This window comes from Mesoplodon bidens, assembly GCF_964165515.1.
Source record: "Mesoplodon bidens genome assembly, chromosome: 19".
In the NCBI taxonomy this organism is placed as follows: Eukaryota; Metazoa; Chordata; class Mammalia; order Artiodactyla; family Ziphiidae; genus Mesoplodon; species Mesoplodon bidens.
In genome coordinates, this window is record NC_138179.1 from 48,154,036 (window position 1) to 48,173,774 (window position 19,739).

A 19,739-nucleotide genomic window follows, 5' to 3' on the forward strand; every position below is an offset into this window, starting at 1 on the left:
AATAAATTGGGCTGTGGATAAATAAGTTGAACAGTAAGAATTTATAAGGCTGTTTTTGCAATTACTGTATTTCTCTAGATTCTAGAGAAAGATTTTCAGCAGTGTTGGTAAATACAGATCGTAGGTTTAGTAGTCTCTGGACTTGTAACAACATTATGCTGGTTGCATTTTTAGAAACGAATAATTCAAAGTTTTCTTTTTAACTTTCTTTTTTTTAATTGGAGTATAATTGCTTTACAGTGTTGTGTTAGTTTCTGCTGTACAGTGAAGTGGATCAGCTATATGTATATATATATCCCTTCTCTCTTGGACCTCCCTCCCCCTGCCATCCCACCCATATAGGTCATCACAGAGCACCGAGCTGAGCTCCCTGTGCTATACAGCAGGTTCCCACTAGCTATCTGTTTTACCCATGGTAGCGTATTTATGTCGAATCTAATCTCCCAAAGTTGTTTTAATATAATTATAGATTATATTTTGATCTCAATATAGAGACATAGGAAAGTGAGGCACATAGTCCCATTTTACATATGCAGAAATTGAAGCCTAGGTAAGTAACTTGGTGGAAGTGAAATTTTCAGAAAGTTCCACTTCCACTTTAACACAGTTTCTTGGCTGTGGTGCTAGTTCATAGAAATGACTGTTATACTCTTTATGGGCCAGCAATATTTTGGTAATTTTAAGCAGGACTGTGCTGGGTATCATTGAGATGGAGAGCATTTTGACCCAGAAATGAAAGTTGAATTCCTTACATCCAGTTAGCCTTTTCTTTCCATTTTGATAATGTTTGTCAGAAAGGTAATAACTAACCAAAACAGAACTGTTAATTTTTCTAGACAAACAAATACGGTGCATCTAAGGGAAATGGTATTTCAAACAGTTACAGCATGGCGTTACTTGAATGACTAAAGTAAAGATACATACACACGTATCTTTCATACACACCTAGAGATTTATTTTATTATGTGTTTTTAAGTTGTGCCTTTTGATTTTTACCCCTTTACTTTCTCTACTTTTTAGTAAAACAAATTCAGTGAACATGGGTTCTCAGACCCCAGAAAAATCTACTCCCCCCCCCCCCATAAACCTTAATTTAATCTAGTTTTTCTTTAAGGGCTCTTTGTCACACTTAATTGATCTGGCCAAGAAGGTGGAGTAATGAATCAAACAGATGCCTACTTTATAAGAATAACAAATAGAATCTCACTGCTGTGTGATTCCATACATCTGGCCCTTTCAGTCAAGGAAAAAAATCACTTCAGTAACCCTGCTTGCTACCTTTAACTCTTAAGATTTCCCCAAAAGGTAATCCCTGGGGCTCTGCTTTAGAAAAAGGAGGGATTACAGAAGCACTCTACCTACCACTTCACTTCAGCTTTTCTACTCTTTTCTGGCTGTGGGATGCATGTACCCTCAGAGTGTATCTGAACATCACATAAAGCTCAAGAGAAGCTCTGTAACAACTCCTGTTTACAGTTTCCCATTGGATGGCAAATATCTGAGTCATGCTTTAGTTTCCTGAAAATATTAATGATGTAAACCACTGCAGCAATAACAATCGGGCTTAAATTAGTGTGTGGATTTAATATTTGTGAAGTGTTTGTTAATGTTTCTCTACCCTGTCTTTGCAACCTTTTAGACTGCAAGATAAGGAGTGTTCACTTTTTTCTTAAGGCAGTGTGAATGCATTTAAGAAACTCTAAGTAAAATTACGTGTGTTTGTGAGTTGTGTTTTTCTTTTTCTAGATGAAACACTATTAGAGGATTGGGGTTAATATTTTAAGCTCTTTGAATTTGAGAATGAATGATGAACCTAGTTGCCCCAGTGCCCTGCTTTAGATCTCAGGGTGATTACATGTAGGATATCCCAAGGTTTTTAAGCAGATCCTTCTAAATATTCAGTGCCTCCTTGTATGGTTGGGATTGGAATTCAAGCACGTTTCCTCTCTGGCTTTGATGCTCTTAATTGCTGTGTGCTTCTGTATCCTGACAAGCATTTCTGGCTTAAATAACCTTTTGCCTGTTGACTTCTATTTTAATTTTGGGGCTGAATTACCCCCAGGAAAGTTCCAAGTTCCTCTAAGAAAAATAATAAAATACACATTGAAGAATAATGGCCTTTAAATATATATATATATATGTAGGCATGAAAAAGCAAGAATAGATTATTAGCTAAGAAAAGTAAACTTGTTTTGAAATGAGATTTTGTTAAAGAATGGCAACAGTTTGTCTTGACAGGTATCCTGGTGGTTAGTTCTCCATAATCCCTAGAAAATAAATCTTAATCAAATGAGAGTCAACCTATTGCTTAAACGTGGCACCTTGTAAAACATGTAGATATATAAACCAGATCTCTGTCATAATTTAATGCTAAAACCTATTGTTTTAAGTGAATATAAAGTTGACAGAAGTTCTTCAGATCAACACCAAAAAGTTCATAGTCACAGTGTTTTCATGTTGAAAGGAAACTTTTTCATCCAAACCAGAACTTCAGAAATCTAGGAAAGCTGTAACATGGCTGGAGTCACACATCTCCTAGTTAACACCAACCTGAATCTTAAATCTTTTTGTCCTTTATCATACCATAATATTTGTTTGGGCTCTTTGAGGTGTTCCCTGAATGGTAAATCCTCACTAGCATTCAGGAGGGTGTTGGGTTTATCTGGTTTTTTTTTTTGATGTTAAAAATATTATCTAGGGCCTCCCTGGTGGCGCAGTGGTTGAGAGTCCGCCTGCCGATGCAGGGGATACGGGTTCGTGCCCCGGTCTGGGAGGATCCCACGTGCCGCGGAGCGGCTGGGCCCGTGAGCCATGGCCGCTGGGCCTGCGCGTCCGGAGCCTGTGCTCCGCAACGGGAGAGGCCACAGCAGTGAGAGGCCCACATACCGCAAAAAGAAAAAAAAAAAAAAAAAAAAAAAAAAAAAAAAAAAAAAAATATTATCTAAATGTAAAGAAAACTTCGAATAGTCCTATTCTGCCTCTTTTTTTTTTGGCTGCACTGGGTCATTGTTGCTGCATGCCGGCTTTCTCTAGTTGCGGCGAGCAGGGGCTACTGTTCGTTGCAGTGTGGTGGCTTCTGTTGTTGTGGAGCATGGGCTCTAGGCACGCGGGTTTCAGTAGTTGTGGCACGTGGGGTCAGTAGTTGTGGCTCCTGGGCTCTAGAGCGTGGGCTCAGTAGTTGTGGTGCACAGGCTTTGTTGCTCCGCGGCATGTGGCATCTTCCCAGACCAGGGCTCGAACCCATGTCCCCTGCATTGGCAGGCAGATTCTTAACCACTGCGCCACCGGTGAAGTCTCTATTCTGCCTCTTTAACACTATTTTTACCTTGTCATTATCTGTGTACATATATTTTTAGTCACCACAATTGTATTAAAAATATTTTAGTTATAAAGCAGAAACTAATTAAAAAAATAAATAAATAAACTTAAAAAAAAAATATTTTGAATTTAGCCCCTTTCCAAAATCATTTCTACCTATTATTTTCTATATTTAAATATTCTTCTGGGTAAAGGAATAGGAAATATCCTTTATGATTATCTTCAATATTCTGATTTGGTGTACCACATTTTATAACTATGCCTCAAGTGTTGAGTATTTAGGTTATTGATCCATATCATTGCAGTGACTAGCCTTGTGTGTAAGATTTGGGGGGATGTTTTGTTGAGTTATTTCTTTAAGATAGGTTTTACGGATGAGTAAAATACTTTGTCAGAAGACATGAACATCTTTATAACTCTTACACATTACTTTCCATGAGGAAATCAGTGTGGCTTTTAAGACAATGAGTACATGAGCCAAATTTACCATAATTTTGGTGTTGTTGACTAATATAATTGTTCAAGATATAACAGTAAATGTACAGGGTATCTAACAAGGAAGACAGAACACTTTCCCAGTGTTTACTCACTGTAATTTACTCATGTGTCTTGTCTGTTTGTATACCCTGATCTAACTTTTTGGATAATTTGTATTAAATTTTAAAAATTAGCTTCCCAATGTATTGTCCTTTCTTGAGACTGTTCTCAGGTCTTCGGATCCTTTGGTGTTTTCTCCTTGGGGGTAAAAAGATCAAAAAAGAAATATTAACAATACTGATAAATAGAATTTCAGTCTCAAAATATTGGCTTTGATATGTACTGGTAGCAGTTACAGGAAAGGGGACGTCAAAACACCCCAAAGTCAGTTTGAGTGTAAGGAGGAGACAAAGACCACAGCCATTCTGTGGTATTCCAACAACTCCCAGAGCCGAGGGATAATTGAGCTGTGGCTTTATTGCTAATACCTCAGACACTCCATGTGATTGACATCTCATGGCTGCCCCTACCCCTTTTAGCCTAGTAAATATATAATTTCTTTTGAAATAGTGAAATTCCAACTTTTCCAAATTTTCTTCCTACCTCCCTTTTTTCACTTTATATTCTAAGCATATACAATTGACTCTTGAACAACATGGGATTTAATCCACATATAATGTATAGTCAGCCCTCCCTATCCACAGTTCCTCCACATCTGCAGATTCAACCAGCCACAGACCGTGTAGTACTTTAGTGTTTACTATTGAAACATATCCACGTATAAATGGATCCCTGCACTTCAAATCCAAAAGTTGGTTGAGGGTCAACTGTATTTGTATGGTCCAAAGTTACTACCTGATAGCATTAGGTAATTATTAGTTATTCATTGTCATCTTATTAATTGTTTATATTTCTTTTATCACAGGGGTGAAATATAGAGAGAGAGAGAGTGAGAGAGAGTATGGTTTTCTGGAAACAAGCTTCCAGCATACACTGCGAAGTTAAGCAGATATTAACTACATTTAAATTTCCTCTTAGTTGTCTTCCTACTGAACTTATGTACCCTTCTTGACCCTTGGGTTGAAAACTTGACTCTTGGTACTATATAATTGTTTTGCTGTGCTTCTCTTCCATGGAGTCATTAGGTCATTTCCCTGTCAGTAGGCACTTTACTACTTTTGGTCTGTTAAATATCTTAATTCCTAACCCTTCCCTCCAAAGCAAATTCTCCAAATTTTGCCAAAGCAAAATCTCAAAAGCTGATTCTCTTAATTATTTTCTTTTTTCCTCAATCATGTGAGTGATTTTGGTTTTGGTTTTTTTACGCCCCAAAAATGCATTTATTTGGGATTTGTGAGGACTGCAGCCCAGGAGACACAAATCCAAGAAACACTTAAATGTGTTCCGTAAATGAGTTTTTTTTCAAGTTGGTCATCAGAAAGTTTAGGTGTTTCATTAAATTGAAATGGTGCTGCTTTTCAGGCTGATGCTGTTGGTTAAATGTTGATAATATATTTTCATTTTTCTTCTCATTAAGATTGAGTCTGTTTCTCAACCACTGGAAAACCATGGTGCCTCTGGTCATCCTTCAGAGTCATTGTCTACTAAATCATGTGGAGCGTTGAGACCTGTCAATGGAGTTATTAATACGTAAGTTTTATCTCTTCTACTCTTATACTTCTTATACTCAGCAGGCTTGTTAAAGATGGGTTTGAGGCTCTTAGTTATCCCTAGCCAGGAGTAACCCTGGTTTAAAGAAGCAGAAACCTTATCACTTCATAATATTGTGCATGCCTCCCACTGTAGCAAGTATATTTTAAGTAGCCTTCTAATGTATTTTCCTGTTACTTACTGTGGCCTAAAATCGACTCAGCATGGAGAAAAATTAAAAGTCCTAAAGTTATTATGAATCGTTGTGATTGGTCCTGTCTTGGTAGAATTCCAGAAATATTTACATAAAATCCTCTACTGTAGAACAGATTAGATCCCTAAAGGCTGTAAATCTGTATTTATGAAGGATCGAGGAATCCTTCTGCAAGTGAACAATGAGTACACATCCCTAATAGGCAAGTTTCACAGGAGAACTGATTCTCAATATATAGTAAAAATATTCTTACCAGTTGCAATTTTCTAGACTTTTAAGAATTCATGTTTTTGTTGTAGAAGAGAACTTAATCACTAGAACCTGAGTTCACTTATTGACTTCTGCATTTTTTAGACATGGTAGAGTAGCATCCACCAAGAGCACCTTAAAAATAAGTACAGGTGCTGCATACCCACTTAGATTAACAGACGTCAGCATCAAGAGGTGATCTCTGTGTGCTCTAGAACACATGTTTGTGTCGGTGAACATTTGCAAGTAGAGGTGGTTGAACAAGTATTAAAGGCTTTGTTTCCTTATGTCTTCTGAGAAGTGAATATTCTTCCTTCCCCTTGTGTAGTCTTCAGCCTGTCTTGGCAGACCACATTCCAGGTGACAACTCTGATGCTGAGGAACAATTGCATAAAAAGCAAAGACTGAATCTAGTTTCTTCGTCAACTGATGGCACCTGTGTGGCAGCCCGAACACGTCCTGTGCTGAGCTGTAAGAAACGGAGGCTTGTTCGACCCAACAGTATCGTGCCTCTTTCCAAGAAGGTCAGTACCAGTGAGACTTGGTCACTGTTAAACAGTGAGCCAGATGCTCAGATAGAGGTACTAGTTTCTTGCCAGCTTTGGTTCTTTTAACCAGTGTTTTCCAAACTTGGCTAACCACCAAGGCTTCCTGCAGAGCTTTAAAAAATACTAGGTTCCTGAGCCCTGTTTCCTAGAGATTCTGGTTTCGTTGCTCTGGAGTTGGGCCTGGGAATCTTGTTTTCAGAAAACAAAAAGCTCCTAGGTGACTCTTCAGCCAGGTTTGGAAACCATTGGCTTGAGATTTTAATAGAAATGGGAGAGAGGAAGTTGGAAGTTCTGCCATCAGCACTTTGAAGGAGAGTGGTGTGTCTTCTCACTTATACTGTTATCGCTGAAAATGGCAATGTGGAATGCTTTCCTTTTAAATAAGAATCTCCATTAAAATTTCTAAGTTGATGATACTAAACGAATGTTTGTCTTCACAGACAAAATGGAGATTATTTTACAACTACAGGAAACTTGATTGCTGACTCTTCAAATAGCAGGGTTGGATGTAGTTCAAAACCAACGAAATAGTACTCCAGTGAAAATAATACCATGCAGTGATTAAGAGCATTAACTTTGAAGAGGACAGACTTGGGTTTGAATCATGGCACTGCCACTTAGTAGTTTGTGTTGGGGGCATGTTAACACCCCACCCCACCCCACAGTGCCTCAGAGATCTCATAGGGTTGTTTCAGGATTAACTGAAATGTATATAATTTGCTTATTGGGGTATCTGGCTGCTAGGTTACTAGTACAAGATGACTCTTGCTGTTTACACTTTTATTTTTATTAATCCATTCATTCAACAAATCTTTTTTTGAGTTCCTACAATAAGCTAGATCTGTTCTATGCACTGAGAATACAACACTAAACAAAACAGACAAAAATTCTTACCCTCATGAAATAATCTAATGGGTAGAGACAGAAAATGAAGCAATAAAATGAAGTATATGGTATGTTCTATAGTGTTAAGTTCTGGGGAGAAAAATACAGCAGAGGAAGGGAATAGGGAATGGTGGGGAACTCAGATGGAATTCAGCCTTGATGCATTTTTTTATTCCAAGTCTTTGGAGATGTGAAAGTTAAGAAACTGGGAAGGAGTGACCAGTGAAGCAGAAGGAAAACCAAGAGAGTATGGTATGTGGAAGTCAAGTGAAGAAAATGTTTCAGAAAGGAGGGAATGATCATCTGTGTTAGATGCTGCAGGTGGATCAAGTTAGGTGAAGACTAAGAATTGACTGTAGGATTTCGTGGGGCCAGGGTTGCTTGAGACCTTTGTAAGCAGTTTTGTTAGAGGTAGAAGAGCGAAATTCTGACTGGATCAGGTTCAGGAGAGAATGGAACGGAAGGAATTGAAGGAACCATCATAGATAACACTTTCAAAGAGTGTTTCTGTAAAGGAGAACAGAGAAATAACCTGTTTGACTGAAAGAGAATGTTTCTTAAGATAATGCTATTACAGTATATTTGCTGGTGAGAAAACTGAGGACAAGGGAGAGGAGATAATTGTTGGAACCATTAATATTTGGACAGTAGATTTTCACTGCTTGGCTTTTTTTTGTTATAGTATGCATTTGGACTATATAATTTTGCCATGATCATTCATTCATTTATGGCTGTGTTGGGTCTTTGTTGCTGCACGTGGGCTTTCTCTAGTTGCAGAGAGCGGGGGCCACTCTGTTGAGGTGTGCAGGCTTCTCATTGCGGTGGCTTCTACTGTTGTGGAGCACGGGCTCTAGGTGCGTAGGCTTCAGTAGTTGTGGCTCGCAGGCTCTAGAGCGCAGGCTCACTAGTTGTGGCTCACAGGCTTAGTTGCTGTGCGTCATGTGGGATCTTCCCAGACCAGGGCTCGAACCCATGTCCCCTGCGTTAGCAGGTGGATTCTTAACCACTGTGCCACCAGGGAAGTCCCTTGCCATGATTTTTTGCGGTATGCGGGCCTCTCACTGCTGTGGCCTCTCCCGCTGCAGAGCACAGGCCCCGGACGCACAGGCCCAGTGGCCATGGCTCACGGGCCCAGCCGCTCCGTGGCATGTGGGATCTTCCCGGACCAGGGCACAAACCCGCGTCCCCTGCATCGGCAGGCGGACTCTCAACCACTGCGCCACCAGGGAAGCCCTCCATGATCTTTTTTTTTTTTTAAAGGAAAGTATTATTAGTGAGAATTAACTATTAGGCTGTACCATTTCTCTCTTGTCTATTCCTCAGACTGCCTGAATTACCAAAATACCGGAAAAGAATTTGGCGGGTTTCTCATATTGACATTTGAATCAATTCTTTATTAATAGTCATATAAATCTAAATTATTTTCTGAACAGTTGAAGAGTTGGTATTGGGAAAGCAAAGAAAACAGTATATTACTGTTAAGTTTAAGAAAATAGTTTTTGGGGCTTCCCTGGTGGCGCAGTGGTTGGAGGTCCACCTGCTGATGCAGGGGACGCGGGTTCGTGCCCCGGTCCGGAAAGATCCCACATGCCATGGAGCGGCTGGGCCCGTGAGCCATGGCCGCTGAGCCTGCGTATTTGGAGCCTGTGCTCCACAACGGGAGAGGCCACAACAGTGAGAGGCCTGCGTACCACAAAAAAAAAAAAAAAAGAAAGAAAAAGAAAATAGTTTTTGGCCATGCCCTTGATGCTTTTAACAAAAACCTACCAACAACATCACCTCATGGAGAAATAGTGTCCTTTCTCTGTTTCAGCAGTTTGCTAGCTATGGTGTCATGACATTTAAGGGTGTGATAAAATTTTTCTGAAGTATAGGTTGGCCTCCTGGATTCTTTTCTTTTATATCTGTGAAGTAGCAAGGCTTCTTTGTTGCAGTTGACAGTAGTTTCTTCTTGTTCGTGCCCCAAAACTGATGTACTTTTTGAAGGTAGTACATATAAATGTTTAAAACAAGGGGGAGACATACAAAGCATACTAAAGACCCTTTGGTCCCAATGCCAGTGTCTAAAACAATCATTCTGACATGCAGAAGTAAACTGCGTGGAAAATAAGACAAATGAGTTTAGTTTGGGAAATAAACCATTTGCCGATGATAGCAATAATGCTGTAGTTCTGCCAAAGTTGGAGACAAAGGCCATTCTCTCTGTCTTAGTTGCTCACTGTGCCTTCAGTGGATCCTTGCCCAGTGATATTTGCTGTTGAGCAAGTACCTTGCCCTCTATCATTTTGAGGTGATGGATTTGCCAAGCAAATTTATTCAGCAATTTTGGGTCCCCACGGTGTTCCAGCACACCTGGGTTTCATTGGTGAACAAAAGTCCTTGCCCTCATGGAGCTTATTTTCTAGTGTCACAGTACTCAGAAATCACCCAGTGCTTAGGACAATAGCCTCTAGACTTTTATGAGAGTGTTTTATATATGCATTATAAAACACATACAAAATAAATTTTGAAAGGCTGAGATAAAGTAAATAGAAGCAGAGGCCCTAATATTTTATTTACAAACTGTCTTCAAGCCAAAAGAATTTTTTAAAATACTCTAAACTAATATTCTTTGATTAACAGATAATGATGAATAGAACCTCACTTTCAGAGTGGACTTCCTCCATAACCATTGAATTGGTTTTTTGGGTTTTTTTGCTTGTTTGTTTCTTTGTTTTTTTATTAAACAAATGTAGCTTGGATTTGCACTAAGATTTTTGGAATGTCTTTAAATTATGCTGGATTTCAATTAATTTTTGTTCTTGGCAAATTATCAGATGTTGCAGTGTCTGTGAGCCAATAAAAGTAACACATTGCATTGCATTCTGATTACCACAACATATACTAAGACTTCTAAGTTAATTTTTTTTAATGGTGCTTTATTTTCATAATTAGAGGGTGAAATAATTACCGTTTCAAATAGTTAGACAGATTTGAATATTTCCTATTTTGGTGCTTTTCTCTTCCGTGAAATGTATTCAAAGCCTTGTTTTGTTTTGTCTTTTTGAATTTTATTTTATTTTTTTATACAGCAGGTTCTTATTAGTCATCCATTTTATTCATATCTGTGTATACATGTCAGTCCGAATCTCCCAGTTCATCACACCAGCACCACCCCCACCCCTGCTGCTTTCCCCCCTTGGTGTCCATACGTTTGTTCTCTATATCTGTGTCTCAGTTTCTGCCCTGCAAACCAGTTCATCTGTACCATTTTTCTAGGTTCCACATATATGTGTTAATATACGATATTTATTTTTCTCTTTCTAACTTCACTCCGTATGACAGTCTCTAGATCCATCCACATCTCTACAAATGGCCCAATTTTGTTCCTTTTTATGGCTGAGTAATATTCCATTGTACATATGTACCACATCTTCTTTATCCATTCGTCTGTCGATGGGCATGTAGGTTGCTTCCATGACCTGGCTATTGTAAATAGTGCAGCAGTGAATATTGGGGTGCATGTGTCTTTTTGAATTATGGTTTTCTCTGGGTAAATGCCCAGTAGTGGGATTGCTGGGTCATATGGTAATTCTGTTTTTAGTTTTTTAAGGAACCTCCCTACTGTTCTTCATAGTGGCTGTATCAATTTACATTCCCACCAGCAGTGCAAGAGGGTTCCCTTTTCTCCACACCCTCCCCAGCATTTGTTGTTTGTACATTTTCTGATGATGCCCATCCTAACAGGTGTGAGGTGATAGATACCTCATTGTAGTTTTGATTTGCATTTCTCTAATAATTAGTGATGTTGAGCAGCTTTTCACGTGCTTCTTGGCCATCTGTCTTCTTTGGAGAAATGTCTATTTAGGTCTTCTGCCCATTTCTGGATTGGGTTGTTTGTTTTTTTTAATATTGAGCTGCATGAGCTGTTTATATATTTTGGAGATTAATCCTTTGTCCGTTGATTCGTTTGCAAATATTTTCTCCCATTCTGAGGGTTGTCTGTTCTTCGTCTTTATGGTTTTCTTTGCTGTGCAAAAGCTTTTAAGTTTCATTAGGTGCCGTTTGTTTATTATTTTTTTTATTTCTGTTACTCCAGGAGGTGGATCAAAAAAGATCTTGCTGTGATTTATGTCAAAGAGTGTTCTTCCTATGTTTTCCTGTAAGAGTTTTATAGTGTCCAGTCTTACATTTAGGTCTCTAATCCATTTTGAGTTTTTGTGTGTGGTGTTAGGCAGTGTTCTAATTTCATTCTTTTACATGTAGCTGTCCAGTTTTCCCAACACCACTTACTGAAGAGACTGTCTTTTCTCCATTGTATATCTTTGCCTCCTTTGTCATAGATTAGTTGACCATAGGTGCGTGGGTTTATCTCTGGGCTTTCTATCTTGTTCCAATGATCTATGTTTCTGTTTTTGTGCCAGTACCATATTGTCTTGATTACTGTAGCTTTGTAGTATAGTCTGAAGTCAGGGAGTCTGATTCCTCCAGCTCCGTTTTTTTCCCTCAAGGCTGCTTTGGCTACGGGGTCTTCTGTGTCTCTATACAAATTTTAAGATTTTTTGTTCTAGTTCTCTAAAAAATGCCATTGGTAGTTTGATAGGGATTGCATTGAATCTGTAGATTGCTTAGGGTAGTATAGTCATTTTCACAATATTGGTTCTTCCAGTCCAAGAACATGGTATATCTCTCCATCTGTTGGTATCATCTTTAATTTCTTTCATCAGTGTCTTACAGATTTCTGCTTACAGGCCTTTTGTCTCCCTAGGTAGGTTTACTCCTAGGTATTTTATTCTTTTTGTTGCAATGGTAAATGGGAGTGTTCCTTAATTTCTCTTTCAGATTTTTCATCATTAGTGTATAGAAATGCAAGAGATTTCTGTGCATTAATTTTGTATCCTACAGCTTTACCACATTCATTGATTAGCTCTAGTAGTTTTCTGGTGGCATCTTTAGGATTCTCTATGTGTAGTATCATGTCATCTGCAAACAGTGACAGTTTTACTTCTTCTTTTCCAATTTGTATTCCTTTTATTTTTTTTTTCTTCTCTGATTGCCATGGCTAGGACTTCCAAAACTATGTTGAATAATAGTGGTGAGAGTGGACATCCTTGTCTCGTTCCTGATCTTAGAGGAAATGCTTTCAGGTTTTCACCATTGACAATGATGTTTGCTGTGGGTTTGTTGTATATGGCCTTTATTATGTTGAGGTAGGTTCCCTCTATGCCCACTTTCTGGAGGGTTTTTTTTTTTTTTATCATAAATGGGTGTTGAATTTTGTCAAAAGCTTTTTCTGCATCTATTGAGATGATCATATGGTTTTTATTCTTCAGTTTGTTAATATGGTGTATCACATTGATTGATTTGTGTATATTGAAGAATCCTTGCATCCCTGGGATAAATCCCACTTAATCATGGTGTATGATCCTTTTAATGTGCTATTGGATTCTGTTTGCTAGTATTTTGTTGAGGATTTTAGCATCTATATTCATCAGTGATATTGGTCTGTAATTTTCTTTTTTTTGTAGTATCTTTGTCTGGTTTTGGTATCAGGGTGATGGTGGCCTCATAGAATGAGTTTGAGAGTGTTCCTTCCTCTGCAGTTTTTTGGAAGAGTTTGAGAAGGTTGGGTGTTAGCTCTTCTCTAAATGTTTGATAGAATTCACCTGTGAAGCCATCTGGTCCTGGACTTTTGTTTGTTGGAAGATTTTTAATCACAGTTTCAATTTCATTACTTGTGATTGGTCTGTTCATATTTTCTGTTTCTTCCTGGTTCAGTTCTGGAAGGTTATACCTTTCTAAGAATTTGTCCATTTCTTGCAGGTTGTCCCATTTTATTGGCATACAGTTGCTTTAGTAGTCTCTTAGGATGCTTTGTATTTCTACGGTGTCTGTTGTAACTTCTCCTTTTTCATTTCTAATTTTATTGATTTGAGTCCTCTCCCTCTTTTTCTTGATGAGTCTGGCTAATGGTTTATCAATTTTGTTTATCTTCTCAAAGAACCAGCTTTTAGTTTTATTGATCTTTGCTGTTCTTTTCTTTGTTTCTATTTCATTTATTTCTGCTCTGATCTTTATGATTTCTTTCCTTCTGCTAACTTTGGGTTTTGTTTGTTCTTCTTTCTTTGGTTCCTTTAGGTGTAAGGTTGGATTGTTTGAGATTTTTTTTGTTTCATGAGGTAGGCTTGTGTAGCTGTAAACTTCCCTCTTAGAACTGCTTTTGCTGCATCCCATGGGTTTTGGATTGTCGTGTTTTCATTGTCATTTGTCTCTAGGTATTTTTTGATTTCCTCTTTGATTTCTTCAGTGATCTCTTGGTTATTTAGTAACGTATTGTTTAGTCTCCATGTGTTTGTGTTTTTTACTTTTTTCCCCCTGTAATTGATTTCTAATCTCATAGCGTTGTGGTCAGAAAAGATGCTTGATATGATTTCAATTTTCTTAAATTTAATGAGGCTTTATTTGTGACCCAAGATGTGACCTATCCTGGAGAATGTTCCGTGCTCACTTGAGAAGAAAGTGTAATCTGTTGTTTTTGGATGGAATGTCCTATAAATATCAATTAAATCTATCTGGTCTATTGTGTCATTTAAAGCTTGTGTTTCCTTATTAATTTTCTGTTTGAATGATCTGTCCATTGGTGTAAATGAGGTGTTAAAGTCCCCCACTATTACTGTGTTACTGTCAATTTCCTCTTTTATAGCTATTAGCAGTTGCCTTATGTATTGAGGTGCTCCTATGTGGGGTGCATATCTATTTATAATTGTTATATCTTCTTCTTGGATTAATCCCTTGATCATTATGTAGTGTCTTTCCTTGACTCTTGTAACATTCTTTAAAGTCCATTTTATCTGATATGAGTATTGCTACTCCAGCTTTCTTTTGATGTCCATTTGCATGGAATATCTTGTTCCATCCCCTCACTTTCAGTCTGTATGTGTCCCTAGGTCTGAAGTGGGTCTCTTGTAGACAGCATATATATGGGTCTTGTTTTTGTATCCGTTCAGCAAGCCTGTGTCTTTTGGTTGGAGCATTTAATCCATTCACGTTTAAGGTAATTATCGATATGTATGTTCCTATTACCATTTTCTGAATTGTTTTGGATTTGTTTTTCTAGGTCCTTTTCTTCTGTTGTGTTTCCCACTTAGAGAAGTTCCTTTATCATTTGTTGTAGAGCTGGTTTGGTGGTGCTGAATTCTCTTAGTGTTTGCTTGTCTGTAAAGCTTTTGATTTCTCCATCGAATCTGAATGAGATCCTTGCCTGGGTAGAGTAATCTTGGTTGTAGGTTCTTCCCTTTCATCACTTTAAATATGTCCTGCCACTCCCTTCTGGCTTGTAGAGTTCCTGCTGAGAAATCACTTCTTAACCTTATGGGAGTTCCCTTGTATGTTATTTGTCATTTTTCCATTGCTGCTTTCAGTAGTTTTTCTTTGTCTTTAATTTTTGCCAATTTGATTACTATGTGTCTCGGCATATTTCTCCTTGGGTTTATCCTGTACGGGACTCTTTGCGCTTCCTGGACTTGGGTGGCTATTTCCTTTCCCATGTTAGGGAAGTTTTCGACTATAATCTCTTCAGATATTTTCTCAGGTCCTTTCTCTCTCTCTTCTCCTTCTGGGACCCCTATAATGTGAATGTTGCTGTGTTTAATGTTGTCCCAGAGGTCTCTTAGGCTGTCTTCTTTTCTTTTCATTCTTTTTTCTTTATTCTGTTCTGGAGCAGTGAGTTTTACCATTGTGTCTTCCAGGTCACTTATCTGTTCTTCTGCCTCACTTATTCTGCTATTGGTTCCTTTTAGTGTAGTTTTCATTTCAGTTATTGTATTGTTCATCAATAATTGTTAAGTTATTGTATTGTTTATTTGTTCTTTAATTCTTCTAAGTCTTTGTTAAACATTTCTTGCATCTTCTGAATTCTTTTCCTGTAAGGTTGCCTATCTCCACTTCAGTTAGTTGTTTTTCTGGGGTTTTATCTTGTTCCTTCATCTGGTACGTAGCCCTCTGCCTTTTCATCTCGTCTGTCTTTCTGTGAATGTGTTTTTTGTTCCATAGGCTGCAGGATTGTAGTTCTTCTTGCTTCTGCTGCATTGGGTTTTTAATGGGAATTCCTTCAGAGAGAATTAATGCCATTACGGTATTAGGGGAACACAGAATTCCTCTTTTTATCCCAGTATTTTATCTCTTCATACGTGTTATCTACATTCTTGATATTTTGGTCATGTGAATGAGATCTTTTTTGTTAGTGTTATTTTATGAGTTGGTTTCTGGGTGTTTATTTTGTAATTGAACACTTTTCTGAACTCTTAACGTTGTTTTGGTTGTTTGTTTTTAATTTTCTAGGTTGGCTTTCTGTCATCAGCAAGCAGTTTGACATGTCTTTATACACTTACTCCTTTTCCTTGTCTGGATTCACTTTCAGAACAGTGTTAAGAAATAATTGGTCGTAGTGAGACATCTCATTTCTGGTTTGAATGGCAATACTTTTAGAAGGTCACTACTAATTTTTATGTAGGACAACTGAAAGTGAATTGGGACACAGTATCATTTGCTGTGCTCTGGAAAAGTTTTAAAGATTTTAAAGGAAGAATCAATTTGTTTAAAATCTGTTAGAACTGAAGGTAAAAGCATCTGAGATTGGCATCTGTTCTGTAGAAAATTTTCCATCAGTTACATATTTTCAAATTTACTCATACAGAATTTTAATAAGCGTTCTTACTTTTTAAATCCCTGTATCAGGAGTTAATATCCATTTTTCAGTCTTCATTATATTTGTCTTCTCTTTCTTGATCAATCTTGTCAGCAGTTTTTCTATTTTATTGGTCATTTCAAAGATCAGTTCTTTGCTGTTAACTCCTTCCTGTGGTCTTGGTTTTTTCTCCCCTCTCTGCCTTTATTCAAATGCTCAGTTAATTTATTTTCTGTTCTTTGTTACATAATAACAGAAGCATTTAACTTTTTGAATTTTCTTCTGAGTGTATTTTTGGATAGCATTCCATAGCCTTTGTTGTGTGAAGGAAGTGGGGTTTTTTGCTATTTGTAAGTTGCCTTTGAGCTTTTAAGTTCTTTTCCCAGGAGTTAAGAATTGAGTTTTTAGATTCTAAACGGTTTTTCTTTTTAAGCCTTTTTTATTAATTACTGATTTTATAGCATTTTGATCAAAATGATGTTCTTATAGTTTCTTTTTATATTTGTGGTCTATTGTCTTGATTTTAAAAAAAAAAACCTTCATTGGTTTGTAGTACAGTTTTATATATTTATATCTGCTTTGTGCCTGTGGCTCCTGTCTCCAGTAGTTGTTCTTGCCTTACAGTTCTACTTTTCTTGATATTAATGTTTAGTGTATGTGATTTCTCATCCATTTAGTTTTTTTTTTTAATTATTTTTTTTTATTTAACAAATTTAATCAGTTATACATATGTTCCCATATCCCCTCCCTTTTGCGTCTCCCTCCCACCCCATTTAGTTTTAACATTTTGTTTTCTATATGCTTTTTGAAACAGCATAAAAGATTCAGGGTTTGGGGTTTGTTTGTTTGTTTTTAATCTCCTAAAAGTCTTATTTTAATGGGGATTGTATTGAATAGAGAATAGTTTTTAATTTTATATTCAGTTTTGAAAGTAGACTTAAAGGCTTATTTTGGTTATAACATTTCGTTGTTTGTTGACAGTCCTTTTTATATGTTCATTTGCCCATTTATTGAATTTTTAATTTGCATTTGTGGTTTTTCAGTGATTTGAGCAACAGTTTGACTGTGTTCCAAGTTCTTAGATCATAACCTCTGTCCCTTAAAACTCTGTTCCACTGTCTTTTGGTTGGGGGAGGAGAGCAGTTGTTTATTCTGTTTTGTTTTGGCCAATCTATGTTTCTTTCCTTTATATTGGTAAATGGTTCTACTCTATGCTGTCCAATATGGTAGCCACTATCCATATGTAGCTATTTAAAATTAGGGTAAAAAGTTCAGTACCTCACTCATACCAGCCACATTTCAAGGGTTGAGTAGTCATACGACTAGTGGCTACCATATTTAGTTGCACTGATACAGAACTTTTTTACCATTGAAAAACTGCACGGGACAGTGCTTCAGAGTATTTTATGTAGCACTGTCAAGTTTCTTCAGTAGTAGCTTTGGTTTTTGATTCCCTTAAGTTTGTAGTTGCCTGTTTTTAAGTATACCAATTATCTATATGTTATTGTTTCCTGTCCTTTTTATCTAGCTGTTACGGCCTGCTCCACAGCATTGTTGTGATCATTAAATTAGATACAGGAAGTGACGGGCACATTTTGAATGCACATAATAAGTATTCAGATGTGAGCTAGCTGTTAACTTTTCTCTCAATGTTTTTATCCCTTTGGTTCTCCCATAGTGCAAAGGAATAAGACAGTTAAGTTTGTTGTCCACATCCTGTTTTGATTTTCTATATCATCAGTTCTAACCTACAGTTCCTTTTGTGTAGGTTTTTTTGTTTTGCGGTACGCGGGCCTCTCACTGTTGCAGCCTCTCCCGTTGCGGAGCACAGGCTCCGGACGCGCAGGCTCAGCGGCCATGGCTCATGGGCCCAGCCGCTCCGCTGCATGTGGGATCTTCCCAGACTGGGGCACGAACCTGTGTCCCCTGCATCGGCAGGCAGACTCTCAACCACTGCGCCACCAGGGAAGCCCTTGTGTAGGTTTTAATTGTGCTACTGTGGGTTAGTATTTTCTTTTCTTTTTTCTTTTTAGATTTTATATTTACTTTTTATGTCATCTTGTCCTTTCACTTTACTCTGTTACTTTATAGTAGAGGCTATGTTATCTCTTACTCTATTAGAGATGCCAAAAGTTTTCATTAATTGTTTTATCAAACTTGTTTAATAGATAGTTTTCCAAAAGTATGTTTTTTCTGAATTTCTCAGATTTGCTTTCTTTTCCTTTGTTCTACAGTGTTCTACTTTAGTCCCCATGCTGAGGGTTTTGTTTGTTTTTTCCTTTTGTCATTCTTAAAAGCCAAGTTGATCTATCTACACTTTGTATTTATCACTAGGAAAAACTTAGTAGCTGACTGAATTAGATTCCTGTCACAGTTCTGGAGGCTACAAGTCTGACACAGAAATCAAGATTGTCAGCCCTTGCTGGCCTCTGAAGGGTCTAGGGAAGAAACCTTCCTTGCCACTTCCTGCAAGCAACCTTAGTCCTTGGCTTATAGTAGCATAATTCCTATCTCTGCCTCCATCTTCACACGATCACCTTCCCTGTGTGTCTGTGTTTTCACATGGTCTTATAAGGACACCAGTCATTGGATTCAAGGCTTACCCTAATCCAGTAGTACTTCATATTAAACTAATTGCATCTGCAAAGACCCTATTTACAACTACAGTCACATTCTGTGGTTCTGGGTAGGCATGAATTTTGAGGTAGGATCTGGGGAGGGGACACTATTCTCAGTACACTAGTTGTTGGTCCTTCTCTCTGCTGCTTATATGATGGTTGAACCCTTTTCTCACGTCTAAATCTAGAAGACAGATTGATAGGTGCTGTTCCCAATTCAATTCCTGGGTTTCAGCAACTTTCAGACTTAATACACCTTTGCTCTGAAATAGTTGGACTTTCTTTTACTCCCACTGCCAGTTTTCTGGGGCTCTTGTATACCATTGAATTTATTGTGTGAAGAACTTAAGTTCACTGTATATAGAAAAAATCATAGGTTTACCTGCCTTCTCCCCTGATTTTTTTTAATTCTGTGAAGTATAAAGGATGATGTAACAAACATCGATGTATGTCCCACCCGAAATGTTAATATTCCCATTTTTTTACTTCATTTGTTTTTTTAATATTAGAAGAAAATTATAGGTAACTAGTGCTCCTTTTATTTTCTTCCATCTCCTTTACATGCTTTCTTCCCCAGAGCTAACCACTATTATGAATTTGTGTATACTCCCAGTTCAGGTTCTTAGATCTTTACTACACATATATGGGTTCAAGAGCACAAAACGCAGTATTGTTTATTTAAAGTTTATATAAATGCTATCGTTGTATGTATTCTGCAACTTGGGTTTGATTTTTTGCGGGGTGTATGTGTGTGTTTTAATTCACTGTTGTGTTTTCAAGATCTCCATGTTGATGTACAAAATTTTAGTTCAGCATTTGTAAATAGTCCACGTTTCCTAAAAAGACAGTATTTGTGTGGGTGTGAGTATATCCATATCCTGTTTGTTGACTTCAGGGTTCTAAATTTAACTCACATCTTGGGCTTATTGTGTTCATATCATCTATATCCTTTGGTCTGCTTCCTTTTATTTTTCTTTTTTTTGGAATATGTTTGATATGTGCATTGTGTAAGTTTAAGTTACAGTTTGATTGCCATTGTAGCCTTAGGTAACACCTCTATCTTCACATAGTTACCATTTCTTTTTTGTGGTGAGAATAATTAAGATTTAGTCTCT

General features: G+C 37.5%; 1 protein-coding gene across 3 annotated transcripts in view; it reads left to right on the plus strand.

The window, feature by feature from the left end:
• The window catches only part of KANSL1 (KAT8 regulatory NSL complex subunit 1), a 175,290-nt gene that overhangs the window by 123,773 nt on the left and 31,778 nt on the right, over window positions 1-19,739 (plus strand). For all 3 annotated transcript variants that reach the window (XM_081218266.1, XM_081218268.1, XM_081218267.1), the window contains 2 exons: window positions 5,333-5,445; window positions 6,237-6,432. In XM_081218266.1, the coding sequence (XP_081074392.1) occupies window positions 5,333-5,445; window positions 6,237-6,432 (309 nt within the window). The remainder of the gene's footprint in view (window positions 1-5,332; window positions 5,446-6,236; window positions 6,433-19,739) is intronic.